The sequence below is a fragment of the Conger conger genome, chromosome 8 (genome assembly GCF_963514075.1).
Source record: "Conger conger chromosome 8, fConCon1.1, whole genome shotgun sequence".
NCBI classification, from domain to species: Eukaryota; Metazoa; Chordata; class Actinopteri; order Anguilliformes; family Congridae; genus Conger; species Conger conger.
The window spans coordinates 56,081,784-56,105,556 of record NC_083767.1 but is presented as its reverse complement, the minus strand read 5'-3'; the positions used below and the strand labels follow the sequence as shown (position 1 = coordinate 56,105,556).

At 45.3% G+C, this 23,773-nt stretch overlaps 1 protein-coding gene across 2 annotated transcripts; it reads right to left on the bottom strand.

Annotated features, from left to right (window-relative positions):
* Positions 1–728: 728 nt before the first annotated feature.
* frem1a (Fras1 related extracellular matrix 1a) lies at positions 729–19,927 on the bottom strand. 2 transcript variants are annotated; one of them, XM_061252130.1, is made up of 36 exons: positions 19,691–19,927; positions 17,051–17,145; positions 16,601–16,911; positions 15,843–16,039; positions 15,330–15,653; positions 14,995–15,103; positions 14,713–14,844; positions 14,058–14,402; positions 13,542–13,684; positions 13,196–13,392; positions 12,985–13,075; positions 12,727–12,894; positions 11,926–12,134; positions 11,628–11,721; positions 11,173–11,425; positions 10,531–10,734; positions 10,226–10,411; positions 9,842–10,038; positions 9,273–9,498; positions 8,828–8,972; positions 8,580–8,721; positions 8,005–8,200; positions 7,553–7,817; positions 6,700–7,114; positions 6,252–6,453; positions 5,161–5,305; positions 4,937–5,066; positions 4,681–4,753; positions 4,226–4,375; positions 3,797–4,008; positions 3,477–3,524; positions 3,175–3,345; positions 2,268–2,399; positions 1,815–1,930; positions 1,182–1,267; positions 729–973 (listed from the first exon to the last, which is right to left on the bottom strand). In XM_061252130.1, the coding sequence occupies exons 1-36, from the start codon at positions 19,907–19,909 to the stop codon at positions 771–773; spliced, it is 6,531 nt and encodes a 2,176-aa protein (XP_061108114.1). In that variant the 5' UTR covers positions 19,910–19,927; the 3' UTR covers positions 729–770. The 2 variants fall into 2 exon arrangements, with proteins under 2 accessions (XP_061108114.1, XP_061108115.1); XM_061252131.1 differs by having other exon boundaries at positions 2,268–2,432; positions 3,202–3,345.
* Between the last annotated feature and the right edge of the window lie 3,846 nt (positions 19,928–23,773).

Here is a 23,773-nt window from a genome sequence, read left to right as displayed (position 1 = left end):
TCCCCTGGAGCAATGCAGGGTTAAGGGCCTTGCTCATGGGCCTGAACGGCTGTGTGGATCTTATTGTGGCTACACCGGGGATCGAATCACCAACCTTGCGGGTCCCAGTCATTTACCTTAACCACTACGCTACAGGCCGCCCTAGCAGGTGGCCTGGCATGTGACCGAGCTGAAGCAGGGAAGAATGCAAGCTTGCTCGTTGCCATTTTAAATGTGAGATGTGTACTGTCCAGGTTCAAAGTTCAGTTCAGATGGGTCCTGTGTCTGCTGCCATTGGGGTGTGCACTGCAGTAAGTACAGGATATCCTGCACTACAGGATCATCACCATTACTTAACATGCTGTTGAATGAGCACGTCTAGGCAGTTAAAGCCCCAGTGTCTCATGAGGTAAATACTTTTTGTCATCCACTAATTCATGAAAAATAAATAGTTTTTAAAATACTGAAAAAGAATGTACACATTTCAAATAATTCATACATTACAAAATAAAGCAAATTAAGAATAACTGTCCTCTGTGAATGACTATGTAAATCATGAACTGTACAAGTTTTCAGCTGCGTTGATGTGCTTAATCATTTAGTCCGCCGATGAGCGGTAATATTTCTTGTATAGCTTGTCCATTTAGGCCCTATTTCAGGAATTGTCCAATAAAGGGCAAAATATACACAGGTGTGACTTGTGTGACAGTTTGCAGGGTCACCATTGCATACTGTATATAGCATTACATCTAGCACCTGCAATTTGGTTAGTCTGTAAGTTTCTATGGCGCTCATGTCTTGAGGTAACACATATAGCGCTGTCTCTTCCCCTTCTTGCAGTCCTGCATTTGCCACTTGGCCCTCCTTCGCACGAGGACGCAGTTCTTCGCCCCCTTCCTCTTCACCCGAGGGGGGCTCTTCCTCCAGTTGGTGTAGGTGACCGGCTCCCCGCCAACCCACTCCCAGCGCCCCTTGTTCTCCCGGTCGTTCAGGCCTGAGGGACGAAAGGAGGGACAGGTCAATCCTCCTGGGGGGATTGTAATTCTGGGTAATGAAGTTCTCTTTCCTCACTCGAAAGGTAATGCCATGACAGATGCTTCCTTTCGCATACATACACACATTCCTATTAACAGGCTATTTGCTTTACAAAGATAAGGTGGAAAATAATAGAAATAGAATAGAATAGAAAATAAAAACTTCACCAATCCAGAATGGCTTCCTGCCACTGAAGTCCCACAACCAGTCCATGTCTGTCTTCGAAAGAATGCTGACAAGGTTGCCATTGTGACTGTAAAAAAATAATCCGGTTAGAATGGAGAGTGATATGTTTTGTATATCTTTCTGTATATGTATTTACTGAACATATGGTGCCAACCAATCAAAGTGAACTACATAAAAACAACATTGAAATGTCAACTGTTTTTAAGAATCAAGAAATTAATTATATAACAGTAATATAGTTTTATGAGTGATCGGTTCCCATTAACAGCTATAGTACTGGACAGTTCCAGCTTTGCCCAGCAGGTGGCCACAGTTAGTAAAGCAGAACACACAGCCTCAGTGGGCCATAGACTCCTCAGCCAAGTCCGTGGGCAGGACATCCTCGTTGCCCTTGCTAAGCGACTTGCATGAGAATAACGTGCTCATGGTCTGCATAAACATGCTCTTGTGCTGATTAGTGCTAAGCCTTTCCCTTGAATGAACCGTGTTTCAAGCTCAAGGCTCCCCCTGCTCTCTGACAGTGCTGCAGGACAGCGGCGCAGAGCTTTTGACCTCCATTGTGGCTCTGTGCCCTCAGCCCGTTTCCACGCCCTGTGCTGGGCTCAGTCCCTTACTTCTCTCTGCACGCTCTGGTGGCCATGCTCCACGTGGCCTTCTGCTCCGTGGCCAGGAAGTAGCAGCAGCCTCCGTGATAGGTCCACCCCGCCGGGCACTTCTGAGCACCGACCATCTGGATAGGTGGAGAGATGAGAATCGCTAACCTTCACAAGGGCACTCATTAGTGGTGGGAGAGTGAGGTTTCATGAGGTCTGTCATAGCAGAGCTTCAGTGCGCTGTTAGACATCGCTTACTTGAACTGAAAACGCCAGGCTTTCATGAGTCAATCCCCTGTGAGTTGTTCTCATTGCTATTTGCATACAAATAAACGCCACTTCTGAAAAAGCAGCAGTGTGGTTTGGCACTGATAATGTGCTATACTGGGATTTGGAGACAAGGGTTTGCTTGCATTAATGTCAACTATTGGGACATTAAAAGGCAATTCCAAATGTTGTGCTTTGTGTGATTACCTCATCAGTCAGCGCCCAGGGCCTCCAGGACATGCCATCACAGCGGAGGAGCTGGCTGGAGCTCTGGTTGAAGTGGAGAAGCCCCGTTAGCTCAGGGGCGCAGGCTTTGGGTGAAGAACCTCCAGCGGGGCCCTGTGAACACACACCCAGAGCCTCAGCAGGTCTGTTTCACCAGACTCAACGCAGGGCATGCTGACCAGACTCATAGCAGGGCATGTTGACCAGACTCATAGCAGGGCATGTTGACCAGACTCATAGCAGGGCATGCTGACCAGACTCATAGCAGGGCATGTTGACCAGACTCATAGCAGGGCATGTTGACCAGACTCATAGCAGGGCATGCTGACCAGACTCATAGCAGGGCATGTTGACCAGACTCAAAGCAGGGCATGCTGACCAGACTCATAGCAGGGCATGTTGACCAGACTCATAGCAGGGCATGTTGACCAGACTCAAAGCAGGGCATGTTGACCAGACTCATAGCAGGGCATGCTGACCAGACTCATAGCAGGGCATGTTGACCAGACTCATAGCAGGGCATGTTGACCAGACTCATAGCAGGGTATGTTCACCAGACTCATAGCAGGGTATGTTCACCAGACTCATAGCAGGGTATGTTGACCAGACTCATAGCAGGGCATGTTGACCAGACTCATAGCAGGGTATGTTCACCAGACTCATAGCAGGGTATGTTCACCAGACTCATAGCAGGGTATGTTGACCAGACTCATAGCAGGGCATGTTGACCAGACTCATAGTCGGATATGTTTACCAGACTCTTAGCAGGGTATGCTCACCAGACCCATAGCCTGTGTGCTGTTACTTTCATATCCCCTGCATTATACTGGTTTACAGTGACTTTGTGGCAGGCATAGAGAGAAGAGGGCGAGGGTCGTGCCTGCTCTACCTGTGCAGTGAGCCGGGGCACGCTGATGTCTGGGGCTGGTACAGCTTTCTTTCCTGGAGAAACAGATGCTGGAGTTTGCTTCCCCCTGCTGGTCACCAGCACCTTGGCTTTCCTCCCCTTCCTGGAAGGAGAGCTGTCATCCTCCACTCGCAGTGACATGATCCCGTGATACTGCAGCAGAGGGGATAGGACATCAAAGAGAGAGAGAAAACAGGAAGGGTAAAGAAGCTTATGTTATACTGTATATGCAATGCAAACATGATTGAGTCTTTAGAGACACTATTTAACAGGAGAACACTCACCGTGAATACTAAGTCTGATCCATTTTTATGAACAGAAGAGGGACGGACCTGTGGGTGAAAGTGTTTTGTTATAATGTAAGTGAGAGGGTATTTTAACAAATGAAATTAATTTGGTCTGATCACTCTTCCTCAGTCTTGTGGAAGGGGAAGCACATGAGAGACCACGACGAGCATTCATTGGGCTACAAAGATAAAGTGAACTCACGCTGTTAAAGACCCAGCATTTACCACTATGTTTAAAGGTCAGGTTTAACTTCCTGACCACAGGAAGTGACACAAGCACCCAGGAAGTGTATCTCACGGCGAAAGCGGCGGCTTACTGTCATTCCATTCCCATTGGTTCTGAGCCTCTTCTTGGATGCGGGGGGTTCAAACGGGGCCACGCCGTCTCCTCGTGTCCAGCCTCCTGAGTCCTGCTGGGTGAGGGGCAGGGACTCCACCTGGATGGCCCCGTGACGAGGCGGGGTCCCCTGGGGCACCAGCTGTCCAATCAGTCTGGGCCCTTCTAGTACTGTGCTACTGCCACAATGTCCTACAGAGGTATAGGGAGACAATGGGATGAGGCTCATTGCTAGAATACGAGGGCCACATAATTTAGGATCAGCTGCAGGTGGGTTTAGGTTACGTGACCTACGTGGTTACGTGGCCATGTGACCTAATGCACATATTGTGTCACAATTAGGTTTTGGGAGGTCTCGGGCAATCAGTGCCAGCATTTATGAAGGGCAGTGTTCCACACGTGACCTCACCTTTCTTTGCATCTACGATTTTCACCCGTGCTTTGGTGACACTGCCCAACACGGTACTGACAGGGGAGGTGAGGGCCACCTCAAACATCTCCTCGGCCTCCTCCAGCTGGTCCTGCGTGATCCTGATCCTCCAGCTCCTGCTGGTCACGCCTGAGAGGAGGATTGTAGAGAGACTGATAATGACTAAGAGTCATTATACACTTCTGTTGTGTTTCCAATTAACTTCTCAATGTAGGTCACACGGAAAGTGTAAATAGTCTGCAAATGATCTCAAATTAACCACCTGCTAATGTTCTTGGAACAATATTATAACGTCATTTGCTGATTCCAGAGAATCATAACATGAAAACTCTGGGAAATGGTTGTTTTATCCAGATCTCGTTTCAATCCTCATGTTTGAAGTCATAATAATAATAATATTAAAAGTAATTTTAAAATGGTAGAAATCAGCATACCAGGATCAAACTGGATCAGAGTGGATGGGCTGAGGGTGAAATCCTTTCCAGCAGTAGCAGTAACTTCTTTTACCTGACGCACAGAAACACAGGTTACACGGTCTACCGAACCTCAAGATAAAGGCACTGAAGATTGGATGGATGGATGGGTGGGTGGATGGAGGGATGGATTTATATAACACTTTCCTCACACTTAAAGTGCTCTAATGCAGAGAGGAGCACTGTTAAACACTAAGCATAGGAGGCGTTCCCGCACCTTGACGGAAACGTAGGACGACTCTGCGGTGTTTCCCTTCCTCAGGACGGTGAGCGAGAGCGTGCCCTGGTCCTCACACGCAGTGATTTCGGTCTGAGCCAGCTCCACGCGGGACCACGCGAACTCCAGCCTGCAGGTACAGCAGACAGATGGTTGAGCGCCTGGGGGTGATAACAGACGCTGGTCTCCTGGGGTGTGCAGCGAGAGGGAAGCAGAGGCCTTACGTGTGAGCGGACCCAGCATTGCCTTGCGGGTCGGAGACCTGGAACTCCACGCTGTCAGATAGGGCCTCCAGCGCTGAGCTGATGATGTAGAGAATAGTCCTTCTGTTCAGGTCCTTCTGGGTGAAGCGCTGATTCACAAACTGGCCTTCAGAAAGAAGAAATGGAGCTGAAACTATGATGTAATGTTCATCACAACCTACGGCTAAATCCACTCAATGTTCTCCAAGTGTAAATACGGGAGGGACAGAGAATACAGCAGAAATGTAGATTTCAGGTTACAAATTTAAAGCAAATGCTAAGAAAAATATTGCTCATCTTTGTGCTAGAAATATCTTCCTAATTAAGACTTTATCTTCTTGGCACATACGAAAACAATTTAGTGATGTGTTGTTAAAAAAATAAAAAAATCAATGTTATTTGACCTTTCACTTTGTTCTGCTTTGATCTGGGTGGTGTTAATCAGTCTGTAGTGGGAATGCTGTTTGCACTCATATCAGTTTGCCTTGGCTGCAGGGAAACCTCAAAGGAGGCTCAGATAGAATCATCAAAGGCCAGTATTACACTGCTCTTTATTTACTCTCTTCCCCACATCAACGCCGCCAACCGCAAAGCCTGGGAAACCAGAGCTGTTCAGAGCCCGCTGTTAATCGCTCAACGGGACAGTTGGAAGAGGAACTGAGCAATTAATTTGTTATGGGGCAGCCTTTACCGGCCACATATATGATATCATATATCTTTTCATTAAGACTCCATCCTCCTTTTTTATTTTTAGCTCAAATGGAGAGAAAGCAGAGAGTAACAGATCACAGGTCAGAAGGTGCTTTGGCAGGGGATCAAACCCACACCTGTGCGGGGGTCTTGTGCATGCCTCAAGAGTCAACCGCTATAAAAACTGCAGAACATGTCTGGCCAGTCACAGATATTTTAAGACGTGTAGGCATATTGTACAACAAAGATACAGGGAGGATATGTCTGACATGATTTAAAACTTCAGTGTACACAATTGTATTTTGGCCACGGTGTGGTTAAGCCAGTGATTTTGAAATGTGCTCAGTTAAAACGAGTGTGATTCTCAGGTCGTCAGGTCTCACCTGTGGTGGCATTCTCCAGGTAGCCAAAGTAGGGTGGTCGGAGGATGTGGAAGGTGATCTCCTCATCGCTGTTGTCAGTGTCCTGTGCCTTCAGCTCCCGGGAGGAGACGAACATGCCGTATCGTCCGTCCTTTAACAGCTCCACCTTCCACACGCTCTGCAGCTGCACCACCCTGGGAGTGGGGCTGTCTGGGGCCTCCATCTGAGGGTACACAGCTACACTCAGCTCTGCAGTTAAATGGCTACCTCTCACTGGATATCACACAAAGGTTATGTGCAATTAAACACTTGGCAGCATTATATTTGCATTATACTTACTGAGCTGAAGCTCTTATCCAGATTGAAGCATATCAATTTTATAACAACTCCATAAAACCTCTCTTTCTCTAAACATTTGGCTTTCAATAGTTTGCAGTCATGATGCAAAATGTGTGCAGGTGTGACACACCTGGATGGAGAAGATGACAGGCTCTGCCTGGATCCTCCCCTCCACCAGGAAGCCCTGGTTGGTGCCGTCAGAGGCAGTGAAGCTAAAGCGGTCGATCTGGGAGGGGCCGCCCGCATGCCGATAGGCCAAGTCCAAGTCCAGAAGATGCTGCTGGGTAAAATTCCCCCCAGTGAGCGGCGCCCCCTTCAGGAGGAGCTGGCCGTACTGCGGGGGCTGAGCCAGAAGGAAGAAGAGGCTGGCCGGAGGGGTGTCGGGGTCATACAGACTAAGGTCATCGGAGGAGAGAGCCATGGTGGAGCCCTGGAACACGCGCAGACCGCCGTTACGCGACAGTGACGGCAGCACCCTGTCCGTCATCTCCACGGCAATCTCCAGGGTGCCATTGCGGGTGAACTGACCATTGTTGACAACGAACCTGGCAGGAAGGGGAAAGACAGATGGACAGCAGAATGAATGGTGGAGCGAGATGGCTCAGGCAGTAAGAGCAGTCGTCTGGCATTCGGAGGGTTGCCGGTTTGATCCCCCGCCTGGGATATGTTGAAGTGTCCCTGAGCAAGTCACCTAACCCCCAAATGCTCCTGACGAGCTGGTTGGTGCCTTGCATGGCAGCCAATTGCCGTTGATGTGTGAGTGTGTGTATGAATGGGTGAATGAGAAGCATCAATTGTACAGCGCTTTGGATAAAGGTGCTATATAAATGCCAACCAACAGCATAAGTATATTTTCTCTTCTCTCATTTCCTCCATAATTTACAAACGCAAGCTGACAATTAAGTAGTATTTCTGCAATGGCTTCTGATGGAACCTTGTATAGTGAAGTGTACAGCTGTTTCTTAGTGCCAGAGAATTTGTACCGGATTGTCTCCCTGGGGGATGTGCCCCTGTTGTCATGGACGTAGCACACCAGATTGGCAGCCACATCCATCTGGCTGAAGGTGTTAATGGGCACACCGGGGTGTTTGATGTATTCAATATGGCCGTGGGAGGGAGGGGCAGTGATGGTGTAGAGGAGCTCCTCTGGTTTGTCGGTCCTGTCCACAGCCAGCAGTGCGTCCGTGGTCAACACCAAACGCTCTCCCCGACTGGCCTTTACTGGCTTGACGAAAACAGCAATCTCCCCTGGGAAATCATGAAAGAGGGAACTCGCTCAATAGAGACTCAGCTCAGGTAGAGTCCAATTTCAAAAATCTGCATGATAAATGTAACATTGTATGGAACCTTGCAACCTCAATCCAAGCTGCATTATTTGGCCTAGAATGGTGCTGTGCTTTTAGCTATTGCTACTGTAATTCATAAGCCCACTGACCCTTCTCCATGTCCTTCACAGTAATATAGAAGTGCTGAGCAGAGCACCGGTTGCTCCCATCCTGCAGGTGGAACACAAAGAAGTCTTCTCCCTGGGAGCCTGCTGATCCAGTGTGGAGGTATCTGAGCAGGTTCATGTCCACTGCCTCCTGGGAACAGTTCATGCCCACTGAGAGGGGAACCCAGTCTGAGTCTACCTGGGGGCCACAGAATAGTCTATGAGGATCAGATACTGAGGACTCACTCAGTCACATTATAGCCACAGACTACCAAGTGTCGACTGCTGACATTCTTTACACTTCAGGGTTGAGAGACTGAGGAGTTTTTGCTGTCTGAAGAAAAAAACTATAAACCAACTACTTTGGTTCTATAAAGCTTGCCTCTTGATACACCACATGTCTGGGGTGCATTAAAACAGTAAATAATGACACCATGTCACAAATATCTCAAGATTGCCTTAACACCTCTGTTTGATACAGACTTTTAAAAAACAATATTGCAGGATCTGACAAGTCAGAAGAACTTGAACTTCATGGGGAATCATTTTTCAGGGGCACATGGCACTCTTACACAGACCTTAATCTGGAGGAGTCCATCAGTGGGAACACTCTCAAACACATAGAGCACATGCTGAGCAGGTGTGTCTCCGTCCTCTGCAGATAGGACAGCACTGGAGATCAGCCGGGACTCTCCCATTTCTACCTCTATCCCATAGTTCCTATGGAACCAAACGTTCACAAAATGTGGAAAATGTTCTGTCACAAGATGTCAAAGAATGGGACATTGTTTGTCATCATTGAAATAGTGAAGACAGGGAGCGTTACCTGATCAAACGAGGAGCCTCATCATTGACTGGCACAACATTGACCGTGACGTGTTTTTGAAGCCGGTGTTTTCCGTCGGACAGTTCGATGGTGAAACCATCCTGCATGCTCTCTGAATCATCGTGCATGTACATCACAGTCATTCCTGAAGCCAAAGACTCACAATCAGCATGAATCAGACATACACATAAACACATACACACATGCACACACACACACACACACACACACACACACACACATTACTTCCAGACCGAATAAAGGTGGGTAGGAAAACACACCCAAAAAGATCTTGCTATGGCCTGATCTGGGATCTTGCTATAGGCTCCAGAAACAGTGCATTCAGCCCTGTGCACAATCATTGCAAACATATGACAGAGAAATAAATTATGCAATACGTAAGGCTGTAGTGTGCATTAGGGCATGGAGAGCTATGAGCTGCTACCATTCTTCAGCTCCTCCAGCGTGAAGTCCTGCACCGCCACCTCTGAGGCGTGTCCTCGGCGGACGAGCCTCTTGTAGCGTGTGATGTCGTTCCCGTAGAGCCTTCCCATGATCATGCCGTGCTGCGGCTGCTGGACCACGCTGAACACCAGGTCATTGTGAGGAACGTCCAGGTCCACTGCGTTCAGTACAGTAGGGTCCAGCTCCTTCATGTCTCCTTCACGCACCTACAAGAAAGCAGAACACAGGGAAACCTTTCCTACTGTATTTGTTGCATCCTTTCAGTACAGAAGCCTCTGGTTAATGCAAAGGTGGTGTGATATGGTGCCAGAAATGTTGAGGAAATTTGGGACTCAAACATTCTTCAACTGCAATGGAAGTAGTCGTAGGAGTCCAAAAGTTAAGTGCAAGTAAACACATCTACATACAGTATATTACTTTAGCAATATGAAATGGTCCATATTGTACCAATTAGTCAGTTCGTTTGCAGCCAAAGGTTTATTTTGTACTCAGCAGATGTGCACTCTGTGTCCCTGGTCATGGCTCAGAAGCACCCCCCGTTGAACTCACAGTAATGTTTCTGGCAAGGAACTCTGGAATTTCATCGTTGATGGGGCTGATGATGATGTAGAAGGGTGTATCCGCAGAGCGGTGCTTGCCATCAGACACACAGACCATGAACTGGTCCTTAGTGGGTTCAATTCTCTGGTGTCTAGATTGCACATAGTTAATATGCCCATTCATCACATCTTTATAGGAGAAGGTCCCTAGCAGGCAGAAAATGTGTAAAATAAGACAGATATAACATGCAATATGCTTGTTTCATCAGTTTAGCCATATATGGGAACTACTCCCCCCCCCTTTAACAGATATAATTTAGTACAGTGGCAGAATATCTATTATAGATGCAGGTTCACACAATAAATGGAGAACATCTGTACTCTAAGAAGTTACCTATGCTGATTCCCATGTTGCTTTTCTCAAACCCAGGGCTGGGCAAGATGTTCTCAATGTATCCAAACTGTGGAGGAGAGACCAGAATCAACTCTAGCTCCTCCAGAGGTGTGTCCATGTCAGAGGTCCTGAGGTGGGCCACAGTGATGGCAGCAGAACCCCCTTCATCCACCACAAACACGTCTCCTGCAAGGGAGACCACACTGCTTATCATGATAATGTAAGTATTCATTTTAACCTTTATTTATGTTCAGAAGTCATATCCAGTAAAGAGAACCAGCCAAACTAAGGACTGTGGGAATTACTAATGGCAATGGAGGGAGGCTGGCTGTTGACCGGGAAGATGGTGATGTTGAGGTCATAGACGGGGAGGGTCTGCTGGAGCCGGTTGGTGTGCCTGGGGGATGAGGGTCCTTCATTAGGGCAGCAAGATGGGAGGGTCTCTGTTTCTCCATCCGAAATAACAAACGTGATGATGTCATGACGAGGAGATCTTCCAATCTCCCCCCCTGAAAAACAAATAACATTCATTACATGCCCTTATCCAGAGCAACTTACAATACACTGTAAAGGAAAAAAGGTGCACCCCCCTAGGACATTTTAGAATCAGCTCTAGCTCTGGTTAACATTTCCTAGATTAGCAAGTGGATATACAGCATCACTAAACCACAAAATGGATTACAGGACTACAATATTTCAGGTAAAGGGAAAAGAGGAGAGGGCCATGTACAGAGCCTTGAGGGACACCCATAGGAATACCATGGGTGTAACCAGGTCACCATTTAAGCAAACTTTAAAAGGTAATTGACAGCCTGACAGATATGGAAAGAATGTGTTCAGATGACTCTCCAATGCCTATCTGGCAGATAACTACAGATAACTAAGTGGGATTATCTGGAAGGAAGCTGACTGGGGGTTGTTTTATGTATTCAGAAGTATGGCACTACCTGTGTGCTTATAAGTGATAATCCCTGCGGTTATGTCTGCCTGTATGAACCGATCCACCACAAAGCCATTTTTACACACTACTCCGTGATAAGGCTGCCGAGCAATCATGTAGAAGAGCCTGCTGTCGTCACTGTCGTTGTCAGTGGCATAGAGGTACTCTATGGTGATGACCACCTCTTGGCCTTCAGCACAGTCAAGCATGGGTTTCAAACCCGGCATCATGACGGGGATCTCATCATTGACCAGTATCACCTGTGTATGAGTAGAATGGTTATTAATGAACAAATAACATGGCACTTTCTCACACAAATTAAAACAATGAATGCATTGAAAATGGGTCAGTACAGTATTGCCACAGTCTACATTGTGCTATTTGAGTTCTCAAAGAAAAATATGCAATACTTAAGAAAATTACATAGAAACTAATCCGGGCCACAATAGGCAATCACCTCACCTTCACTTGCAAAACAAAGTCCACTGCATTGATTCCATCTGTGGCAATGAAAACAATGTCATCCTGCACAGTTTCAGTGCTGTCATGGTGATACCTATGAGAAAGGAATTGATTACATGATGAGATGACGCTGTAGGATGCATATGTAGGATAGTTTTACTAGCATTAACATTTGTGGAGGTTACTACCATACATTCCCAGTTGTATTACTGTAGTTAAGGTTATAAAAGTAAACCTGAGCACCGTAACATAAAAAAGTGGTCAAAGAAAGCAGAGGAATTGACTCAACATATCTGACCTAACTTTTAGGCTTTTCAGATCCTTCACAGTGAAGACCTGTCCTGATTTCATGGGGAAGCCATCCAGCTCAACATATCCATGATGTGGCTCCCTCTTTAGCTCTACCCGCAGTGCATCTTCCATAGAGTCCTGGTCTGTGAGGAGCAGGTGCTCCAACCCCAATAGACAGTCTCCCCCCTCCTCCACTGTCAGTTGGTTAGTGTAAACCTGAGGAAAACATAAATGGACTTAAAGCTGTCAGGCTCTACTCTTTAAAAAAAAACCCAAAAAAAACAACCCCCTCAATTTTTCTCCCCAGTCGGAAATTGTCTGCCATATCTCTGTTGATCAAGGGTGTCCAATCTTATCCAAAGAGGGCCAATATGGGTCCATGTTTGAAGTTTAGCCCAGCACTGTGACACCTGGTTCAACTAATTAATCAATCATGGTCTTCAATCAAGACCTTAATAAGTAGCTGGGCTAAAGTACAGACATGATGAGGATGATGATGATGAGGATGATGGCTATTAGCACTGTAACTGACGAATATGCAATCCTCTAGTGTACTTACTTGTGAGGCAATGTCCTCAACAGGTCAAACAGAAATACAAGAGAGGATTAGCACTGATTGGGGGCAAGGTCTAATCTCTCAATGGTGAAAACTGGGTGGCCTGTGTGTGCCTAGCATACCTTCAGCAGGAACATACAGTGGTAACACTGGCTGGCTTTAGTATAAAGGATTTTAGAGGGCTGTAGAACCCAAGCTTCTGATGAAAGTCTTTACCTGTAGCGCCGGTTGTTTATGAGAATAATATATTACCTCTGGGGCCTGGTTGTCCACAGGCAGCACTGTAATGTTGAAGCAAATCCCTGTGATGGTGCTGCCTTGCTGGTTGGAGACAGACAGCACAAGCTCGATGTGCTGGGGGTAAGGTCCTATATCCAGAATGGGGGGCATGTAGGCCACCTTCATGTAATTCACAGCATGCTGGAAACAAATACCAGTGACATAACATAACATTGCCCAATTTAAGCTCAGTTAAAACTGGGATGTACAGGATTAACATTAAGTGTTTACCTGTGTAAATAGCCTCAGCACTGGTGCGTTGGCATCCTTGGTTAATTTGGGAATGGTGTCAACCAGGAATAACCTCCCTGCATCATTTCTCCTAGTCCACAAGATGGAAAAAAAACATTTGGTCCATATGCTTCCGCTAAAGAAAGGAAATCTTTGTAGGGGTAACATTTCTGTCAGATGCAGTCCACTTGCTGCGTGTACACATACTCACCCATAATTGCTGCTATAGAAGGGGGGTGTGGTGACGGTGTAAGTGAGCTCACTGTCTGGGGACTCTGGATCGATAAAATGAAGCTGCTTCTTAGTTAGATGGATCACCTCTGTCTCCTTGACTACCAGATGCCGAGTTACCCCTGGTGCCTCCCTCGGCAGTTGATCATGCACAGGGATTATGTGGACAACAATGACCTGAACAGAAAATAAACAGCGGTAGAGATTAATCAGACATCATAACAAATACTTTAAAACAAGTATCATTATAGTATTAAAATATTATTGAAATATAAGAACTCCTGAGAAGGTCATGACAAAACAAACACATAAAACTAGAAGTGCACCTGAGGCTCCGAAAGGTTGGGTGGATCATGGAAGTCTGAGAGCACAACTTCAAAAGAATCGTCAAACACCTCGTTCCCCAGATGGCGGTAAAACATAACTGAGTGGAAGAGGTCTTTCTGTAGGAATCGGCTGACTGGATATCCTAAAAGGAGGAGTGAAGAACATGTAAGCTCCAAACCTCCAAAACACACATAAGTCATCTTGAATGGAATTTCCACCCAAATCATTTAGTGTTCCAGGAACTGTACATGTTTTTCACCAGGTGCAGTATGGCTCTCATACATTGATGTCCCAAAATAAAAGTTATTAGCAGTTTACAGTGACTAGTATCTGGAAACTGATGGTTGTGGTTAATCAATGATGTGATTCATTTTGGCAAAAGCATCTGTCAAAAAAGTCTGTAAATATGGTGACCAACAATGCAACAAAATAGCCATTAAAACCTGAATTTTGCATTTGAAGCCACAGAGAGCATTACGGGGGAATATGTGTTGGTCCAGGCAGAGGTGACTCACCTGTGAGTCCGGGTGCTGGTATCTTCATGAGTTCTCCAGCTTGGGGTGGACGTGTGATGTTAAACAGGATGTAGTCATCGCTGGAGTCCATGTCAGAGGCCTGCAGGATGGACCCCCTCAGGAGGGCGGTCTGCCCCTCTGACAGCTCCAGCACCATGTTGGTGATCAGGAAGGGTGGACTGTCATCTTTGGGAAGGATGTTGATGGGGAACTTGTGCCGGGTTTGGTGGCGCCCGTCTGTGATCCTGAAGACCACATAGTCTTTGGTGGTGTCGCTGTCATCATGGTGATAGCACACCACACCTGCCTTGATATCATTCACACTGAACATGAAGCCTTTCCCACCTGGATGTTGTGTGAGACAAGGTGCAAATAACAATAGCGAATCTTATATGCCAGTCCATCTCACACTCAGATCTGCAGATCATTACAGATTTTCAAAGAAACATATTAGTTGGCAAAACGTACAATCACATAAAGGAAAAGTTTAATTATTTTAAATGATACTTAGATGAAATTTTTTTTCGGCTGTCCAAGAAAGTGCATAATTAATAAATAATTCTCAATATTATTATTTTGTAAATAATCCAACATATTAATGTAGGATAATCATAATGTGATGTAGTTTTTATCGTAATGCATAATTTTTTATTACCGTTTACTGTTAGTCTCCCATGCTGAAGCCCATCAACTGTGATAAGGCGCACTGCCTTCAGGTTGTCATTGTCTACAATCTGCAGCTGCTCCCACGTGATGGGACGAGATTGACCCTCCAGAAGACTGATGCCTGTGCCAATCAAGGCCAAAAGAAAAAGTGCAGTCATGACAATCCTATGCAACAGTGACCAGAATGCTCACGGCATTCTATATTTTCTACTCAATACGTGACCCACAAGTGACTGTCTGTGACATCATGGGTTGATAATGTAGCTCATACCCATGTTCCATGATACCCTGGGTGCGTTGGTGTCTGCTGTCCTGACTGACACATGGACCATGATTGGGGGGCTTCTTTCAAAGAAGAAGTCATGGACTTGAAAATCCACCTGTTAGTAGAGAAAGATTCTGTTGAGACGGTTTGTTTTGGGATTGAGATTCAGTGATCGAGAACCAAATGCTTTGCTTTCAGTTAGACAATGAAGTGAAGCAATCAGATGTTTGACGATATATTCTAAACACCTTGTGGCTGCTAAGGATGAAAGCTGAGGTCTATTTGTTTTGTAAATTGAATGCTTTATATCCTATGGAATGAGGGCAGTGGGAGTGTGGCACCTCATAATTCCTACGCTGGGTGTGGCTGGAGTTGGGCGGCTGGTAGGCGATGAGCATGTCATTCAGGTCCATCCAGGTGAAAGATGTGATGGGCCTGGTGTGGTCAGACAGGTGCGTGAAGAAGCCCTCCCGAGGGGGCTTGCTGATGTTGAACACCAACAGGGGTTTGGGTGTCTCGCTGTCCTCAGCGTCAAGGGTTGCTGTTGTGAGGGGCGTGAGGATGAACTGGTCCACCTCCAAGATGAACGTGGACATGAAAGCCTGCCTGGGCTGCTGGTTTCGGACGGCGTGCTTGATTGACACTGGAATCCAGGCTCGCTCAGACTACACAGGGAGGAAACCAAGACATACACTGTAAAAATGTAACTATGGCAACCAACGGTGGAAGCCTGAGCTCCTAATGCATCAATAAGGAATCGACAGGCTTTTTTTTCAAATACTCCAGTCAGTATATCAGCTTTCAGATTTCACAGCTCCTACATTACCATGCAGCAGCAGACCTGAAGGACAGACCTTGTATATGGTCCTGCTCCTTGTGTCAGTGAGGTCCAGTCTTATGGCGATGTAATCAATATCAGGCGAGGGGGGATCACTGTGCTGATACCTCAGGCCCATCACCAGAAATTCCTCACAGGGCACCTTCGTGGTTTGCACAAGCTTCAGTCCCTTCCGACAAGCCTCATCTTTACACTTTGCCCTGGCCTTGTTCACTGCAAGGACAGAAGACCAAGACGGAATAGACCTCATTACTTCATCTGCTCATCAACACATCAGCCTGTGGACTGAGACAGTACACGGTCACCAGTGCTGTAGTTTAGAACTAATAATTCAGTGGTAGCCTGTAAGAACTCAAACAAGAATTGTACAAAACAATAAAATCAGGTACATTTGGTTAAATGTTGTAAGGCATCAAAATAATCCCGCAACACCAAATCCTTCTACACAGTAACTACTACACATGCAACAATCTGCCACAGAAAGACTAGGGACGGCCACAACATCCTGCTTGGACATCCTTTAGAGAAATGTAATAAACTGAAAATGAATTGAAAGAACATATTCTCAACATTTTGCAGCACTTTGCAACACAAGATATAGGTGAATATATAAATTATTTTTCAGTTTTTTTTGCAACATATGACACTGCTCTGAAATATATTAATCATATTTTTCAAAAAGCAGCATATTTACAGTATTGTGATTGATAGATTGCATTTCTGTAGAGGATGATTAATTAAATGGAATTATTTGGAGAATGTAGCAGGCCATACGTAATTGCTGGCGAATGGGAATAAAGCTCTCAGGTTCATCTCCTCTGGGCTCCAGCTTCTCAAGCTCCCCGATGACCAGTTGCCCGTGGGCAGGGAGGTGTGTTTCCTGAGTGGACACTCGGACAGTGCACTCCAAATTGGGCCTGTGCTCATAGTGGAAGGACAGCACGTTCCCATCAAGGGGGTCTGACAGTCCGTAGAACTCGGGCACCGCCAGAATCCTGGGCCCCAGCTTGATGACATTGCAGTCAGGCTCCAGAATCTTCACATTCAGGTAGAAGACCTCTGTGTATGTGTCTGTGTCCGTGAACCTGAGCAGACAGATGGATTAATCTCCACAGCCTGATTCATGACAGTATACTTTTATATACGAAGAATATTTAGCCAAAAAATGCAGTATTAGCTTGTGCTGTGATGCGCTGGAGTCCTAAAATCTTCAGCTGAACACACCTGTACAGTCGAAGCATGACCGTATCCCTCCGTAGAATTGGGCAACCATTATGGACATATTTTACTTCATCAGTCAGGAAGTGGCAGTCAAACACCTAGAACCAGAAAAAACACCTCTTAAATCAAACAGACAAAATTGACTAATGACCTTTTGTTCACATAGAACTGTGGAAAGTAGCACTTTTACTTGTCAGGGGCTATCAGTCAAAGATTCAAAGGTTTCCTAAGACCTTCTTAAGAATTCCACTCGCAGCAGTAATTGTCTGGCTCTCTGGCTTGCAAATGCCATTGTGAATAATGTTCTGAGTATTCTTAACTCATGTCAGATTAAGAACACCAATGTGGAAATACTAACTATTTAGATGTTCATTATCCAGCCATAGACACATATATGAAAAGTAGGTGTCCCAAATTCTTATTCACAGAAGTCACATTTAATTGCAGCTTTTATTTGAGTTGAGACCCGAGGCTACACTGTGACTGTGGATCAGCCTGGGGTGAATGAATTGAATCAGCCTTGTCACCCCAAGAGAGGGAATAGATGACAGGAGCACCAAAGACCAAAATGTATTTTAATGAGTCAGTGGTAGAAATGAGGGCAGCCAAAGCTCTCAAAGCTCTGAACTTTCTGAGTGCTTCTCATATTAGTAGACATTAGGTAGAAATATGTCTCTTCGGCCTGTAATTCTCATGCTCTTAGCCTGCTAAAATAGGGCCTTGTAAATGACCATAAATAGCACCTGTCTAACACAGGCATGTTAAACATTCAAAACACACACATAACATAACAATAAATCATAACAATAACAATGTCCAGTGTCAAAGTGAGGCCTATACAGAGAATGCTGAGGACTTCATTAGCCTGTCCTGTCTGTTTTGGCACAGCTGTTACATTATTAGAATATAATGGCGTTAAACTACATGGCTCAGTCAGTCAGAACTGTGGCTTGTGCCATCACATCAGGCCACTGCAATTGGTATTGAATGCTGCTGCCCAGGTGTTCTTCAACCTGCCTCAATTTTCACGGAGAGTCAGGTGACTTTTGATCACCATTAGCTGCCCGCATGCAATTCAGATCTCTTCCCATTGTCATAGCAAGTCGCAGATGTTATTGGCCCTCATATACCAGTCTCCATTCAGCATCCCCTTGCCAGTTGGCTATCCCATTGGATCTGGCCCCCACTCCTCACAGCCCTGTTTCTTCTCTGTCTTCCTTCCCCAGTGGAGGAATACCATTCTCCAATCAGACACAAGGGCAGATTTACCGGCTGTCTTCCATAGTCATGTAAGAACTCAGACTATACCTCAATGTTTCTTTTAAATAAAAAACTACTCCCTCTCCCTTTATCTCGCATGTCTAGCGGCATCCAAGCTTCAAAATGGTGGTCACTGAGCTGAGGTATGCTGGGATGCAATGTGATGTTGTCTGTGGGCTCTCTCCAATCAATTATGTTCCTTTCCTTGCTCCTTTACTTGCTCCTAGCTCCACCCAAGCAAGAAAAAGAGGCGAGAAAATAATGTGAAAACGGGGGAAATCGAGAAAACGTGAATCAGGCAAATGGAATGTCCTAGGTCCTTCAAACGTCAGTCGAAGTCACGTCATTTACAGGCGTGGCATACGTGGGGCAGACGGGGAGAGGTGGATCTGCAGGTCCATCATTTATACGTCACGCTTTCCGAAAAAATACTTTCACAAAGGATGCGCTCTTGTTTCCTTTCTCAAGAAAAATCCGCGAGCCTCTTGACTTCTAGCTTCTAACTCTTAGGGGGAATATTTAACGGGTTGGAATTTCCTTAAAGATGGCGGACCTTGATCCAGTTCTGGGTCAGGCAACGGACAAGGAGCTAGGAGGTGAAAAATAAACAATTGGAAGGAGCACCCTCCTGATTAACTGGCACAGGGCCTTCCATTTTCTGCATGGCTGCAGCCAGACATTGGAAAGCTGCAAAGTGCGCCAAGCTTCTTGTTTATTCAACTCTGATGAAGTTGCTTTACTGAAAAATATGTGTGTCTACGGGCAAAACATCCTCCAAAAAAACACCAACAGTTAGGGATTGTAAACTCCCATGATAAAGACCGGCAGAGAAGCAATCAAAGGAGTTGCTCAAAAGTATTTCTCAAGTAGTGTGGATAAGTCTGCACAAGAGAGGAATGCTCTACTAGTGATGTGTCAAGGACCTTCAGGTTTCCAAACTGCCTTTCAATTAGAAGGAAGGTTTATGACAGTGACCTGTTAAAACAGGTGTTTTGACTAATTATCGATGTAATGATGTCATTTATGTCAGACGGAGACACAGTGTGGAAGAATAACAGAATCCCCTTTGGCCCTGCCTATCACGGTGTAAATCATTCATTGTTATTTACTACACCTGTCAAAGGCATTCATGTGAGCAAAAACATGTTTAGGATCAGACCATTTCAGTTTGCTTTTTTACAGTTATGATCATGGTCTTACCATCTTTATCAAGACGCAGTGAAATGAAAAATCCAAAAGCAACTGTTCAGCAATCAGTCACATTTTAGACAATTTTTTATATTAAAAACAGTCCAATTATTCTGCTGTAGGTAACAGCGCTGGATGTATAACTCTTCCTGTACGTTGACGAAGAAGTCAAGAAGAAGAAGCCTGCGACAGTACCTGAGGGGTCAGGGTTCCCACCCGCTGCGTGATTGGCTCGTTGAGGACGACCTCCACCTTGCAGCTGTCTTTCACCCGGGGGATGTCGAACTGCAGGTCTCCCTCCTGCAGGTAGGCCGACTGGCCCCTCTTCACCCTCAGTCCCGCGTTGACCTTCACCAGAGAAGCCTGAGTCCAGTGGAAGACCCCCAGAAGTAGCAGCAGCCCCAGTGGGCCCATGGCTCCAGCTCTGCAGTGGACCCCGCCCACCTGGCTCCTCATAGAACAGTCCACAAGGAGAGAGGATGGAGGACCGAGACAGGCCTCTCAGGGATGGGCAGCAGCAATACCCTTTGGCGTCTTCTCTGCTCCACAGTGTGACCTGGTCACATGCGTTTTCCCATTGCGATGCTGTCTTATTCAGACACACAGGGGACGTCGTTGTGTAGGCACTGGATTTTGTGTGAATGCTGACACCTGGTTCAGAAGACAGACGACTCTATTTGGTTTCTGTGTACCGCCTTGAGGTTCTTCATCAGGAATGGAAGATCTCTGGGAAAGAGATTTATGCAACTATTGTCAAAACAATCACTGACAGTTTCAAAAGCATGGCTAGTATAAAGACATAGTGTTATTTTTCAGTCTCCTTTTCCCGTTCACTCTTTACCCCACATTCACCCCTCAGAAACCTACAAAACGTAGATTTATACCAGGCTGTAGCCTGTCAACTTTGGAAATTTGGCCTCATGATGGTGCTATTACCTTTTTTTGAAATGTTCATAACAAATTTACGATGTGCAACAGAAGCCCAAACAATAATTGTGTATCTGCTCATATTCAATATTTTTGCAGTTGGAATTGACCATTTTTGATTTCTTACCTTCAGTGACCATTATTATAGTATGCTTAGGCTATATTGCACGAGAGGCAGTGCTATATTATGAACACAATCACGGCTATAGGGGTGTTGTTAGGCTCGACGCAAAGCCATATTGCTTTTATAAAATGGTTACAATATATAAAAGCAATTCATGAAGGAATACCAGATCTTAACAACTGATGGAAATTAAGAGCAATATATGGATTATGGGGAAGAGTCATCATATCCTATAGTATTTTAATGAGTTGGACACATAATGTAAAAGGACCATAGTCAATTAAGTTAAAATTTCTCAGCACTGACCTATGCAATATCACAAGGAACATTCTCGTAATTGTGGTTATTAGGTCAAACCATATTAGTTTTTCTGTCAAGGCTGGTTAATTAAAAATGACTTCAGCTATTTGCAACATAAACTACTTGAATGCTCTTCTTTAAAAAAAAAAAAGAATTGGCAGGACATTTCCGCTTTGAATAAAATCTCCGAAAGGAGACAAAATCCAACATTTTGAAATTGCCGTTAATCATACATTTCCTTTCCAGCAAAAGCCATGAAAATAAGTTATTGTGTTGTGGTGACCATAGATACATTGCGTTTTGTATGTTTTACTTTCTAATGTACTATAAGTCAAACTGTGCTTCCTGCTCTAGATACTACACAGCTGCACATTATCTTAAATCAAAGCATTCCCATTTAAATATTTGCTTCCTTCAAGGATGTCTTGACCAAGCAGTGACCTGAGACTTTGCCGAAATCCGATACCCTCACAACAAAGTCTTTGGGCAGGAGTCAGGGCCATTATTTGTGTTAATGCAAGGCCTTTTAGAGTAATTGGAAAAATGACACTGAACAGCTCTGGCATACAAGGTTAACCGAATCCCAATGTTTGCGCGTGCCAGATGAGTGCTATGAACTTTGTTTCTCGCGACCTCTGTCTCCACATCTGGTGAGTATCATCCACCCAGCAAGCGGGTGCAGAGATGGAGTGAAAACCAGCACAGAAACCAAGGAGACACTTCACGTCAACATTTCCTTTGCCACCAAGTACTTATACTCCACATATGGCAGTAGTGTGTTATTAACATATTTACATTAAAATCCAATAGCATTTATTTCCTTGAGGCCATTTTAAGGCAGAGGCAGAGTCAGTGAGGCTCCTAAGTTAAGTCAGTCAGCTCTCAGACACACACAGAGCTCTGTGACTCCTGCCAGTATCCCGAGTCAGGGCCACAGGAACACCACATCTCAATAACTATGACCACAAAATCACGGCCGTACCAGACTGCTTTATTTACTGAAGTGGTTCTAAAAATATAATATTATGGATACAAAGTAAATTAAGCGCTTCCTCTACCATAACAAACCAAATCTGACAATAATTTAATGTTGCAGTCGGCCATCAAAGTACTGTGACGGGCTCCAGTCTTATGGGTGGATCAGTGAGTCACTGTGTTTCTGCTCAAATAGTTGCTGCATCAAAGATGACCTTTGACCTGGGCAGTTCACTGGCCCTGGAAGAGCAGGTCAGTCCAACTGAGGGCCAGCTCAACTGTCAGTAACTGAGTACACTGTTTAAACAGGGTTAATTTTCCAAACTGCTCTTAAACGACCTGCTAACTCTGGCTGGGAGAGGTGATAAATGGCTTGTCACTTTGGCGTCAGGCTGACAGTTTGCCTATTTTCTACCACTTAGGACAGACGGCATGAATTTACGGAGCCAGATTTGCTAAAGCCTACTTGATCTCAAAGTGTGCAGACTCCTGGCTGCTGGTATGGGCCGTAGACTTGAGTGACTCGAGTGAATCTATGAATCACTGCAGCTCCTCAGCTGTACTGTATGTCACACAGTACTGAGAGTGTCCAGAACACAGTCTCCACAGTCTTACAGCAGATAATCCACTGAGACACTGTGGGCACTTTCTTTTCTCTCTCTCTCTCTCTCTCTCTCTCTCTCTCTCTCTCTCTCTCTCTCTCTCTCACACACACACACACACACACACACACACACACACAGATACATTATTTACACAATTATAATAAATCATTATACTGAAGATGGACCCCGCCATTTTATAATCCTTTGTTCAATTCCCCGATCCTAATCTCCAAATAATCAAAAGCCCAAAAGACAAACACAGTGAATCCCTGTGATAAATTGGTCAAAGACCCCATCGCTCCACTGGCCACCGTGAGTCTGGAGTACGGCCTGAATCCCAGAGTCGTCTTCACATATTTATTGCGGTTAGACCCCCCTGGTCTCTGCTGGCTCTGCCCCCTCTCCCTGTTCTCTCCAACGCTGCCTTTCATGTCGGCCGTCAAAATCTGTGCTGGCTGCCACACTATCAAAGAGCCCCCCACCTCTCATGGCCAGCACCGGACAGGTTGAGGGGTCGCCCGTCTGAGGGTGGAGATAGCAGCTTCACTGGCATCCAGGAACACTGGGGACTGCATGAAGCAAGCCAGGCATATGCCTTTCTCCCAGTGCTGCACACAAATGAAGCTTGGCCTCAAAGCAGCCTCACAACAGTTGCTTGAGATATTTCTGCCAAAAACACACAAGCTTGTCTGAAAATATGTAGCTACAGTATTTAGAAATGTTTTCTTTCCACAACCAAAAACATAAATGTTTTGGTCCGGTCAACGCAAAGCAAACAAGCCAAGACCAGCTATGATAATAAACTAGCTGTTTCAATATCAAATACACACTTCCACTCCAGAATCTGAATTTCCGCTTTTTATTTGATTGTGAAGTAAATTTAATTTTGAAGTAAAGCTATCCTGTGGTCAGACATTGGATACATCAGTTTCCTGGTACAATTTTACAGATGATCGTTTTTCTGAGTAAATGCAAAGGATATTAGTTTCTTGTTGGGAATTGTTTTCAGTGTTGTTTTTCTAAACATGTTCCGATAATATTTTTCATTAATGCAATTATCATTAATGGAATAAATTTGCCATTTATTTAATGGAGACAAACCAAGGCTCAAATAAAAACAAACACTGTTGTTGTTCTTGGAACCTGCAGTAGGTTCCCCTCTAGCAATTAGACTTTCAGTGAAACAAAACCCTGTCCACTACGCATTTCTATAAAAAAAAAAAAAACTGAAGCATGTTTATGTTCAGAACCAGGGAAGCAGATACAGAGAGCCTTTTCAGTCACTCCTCAGATAACTATCGGCCATTTCTTATTCCTGCTCCTCGCACAAAACCCAGGAGATCCATT

Excerpts from the sequence above, each read along its gene's own strand:
- frem1a (XM_061252131.1), bottom strand. The coding sequence starts at position 19,909 with ATGGGCCCACTGGGGCTGCTGCTACTTCTGGGGGTCTTCCACTGGACT. Across the intron at positions 8,722-8,827 it reads GAGGCTCCTCGTTTGATCAG|GAACTATGGGATAGAGGTAG; the intron begins GTAACGCTCCCT and ends TTGGTTCCATAG. Across the intron at positions 5,067-5,160 it reads AATGCTGGGTCCGCTCACAC|GCTGGAGTTCGCGTGGTCCC; the intron begins GTAAGGCCTCTG and ends CTGTACCTGCAG.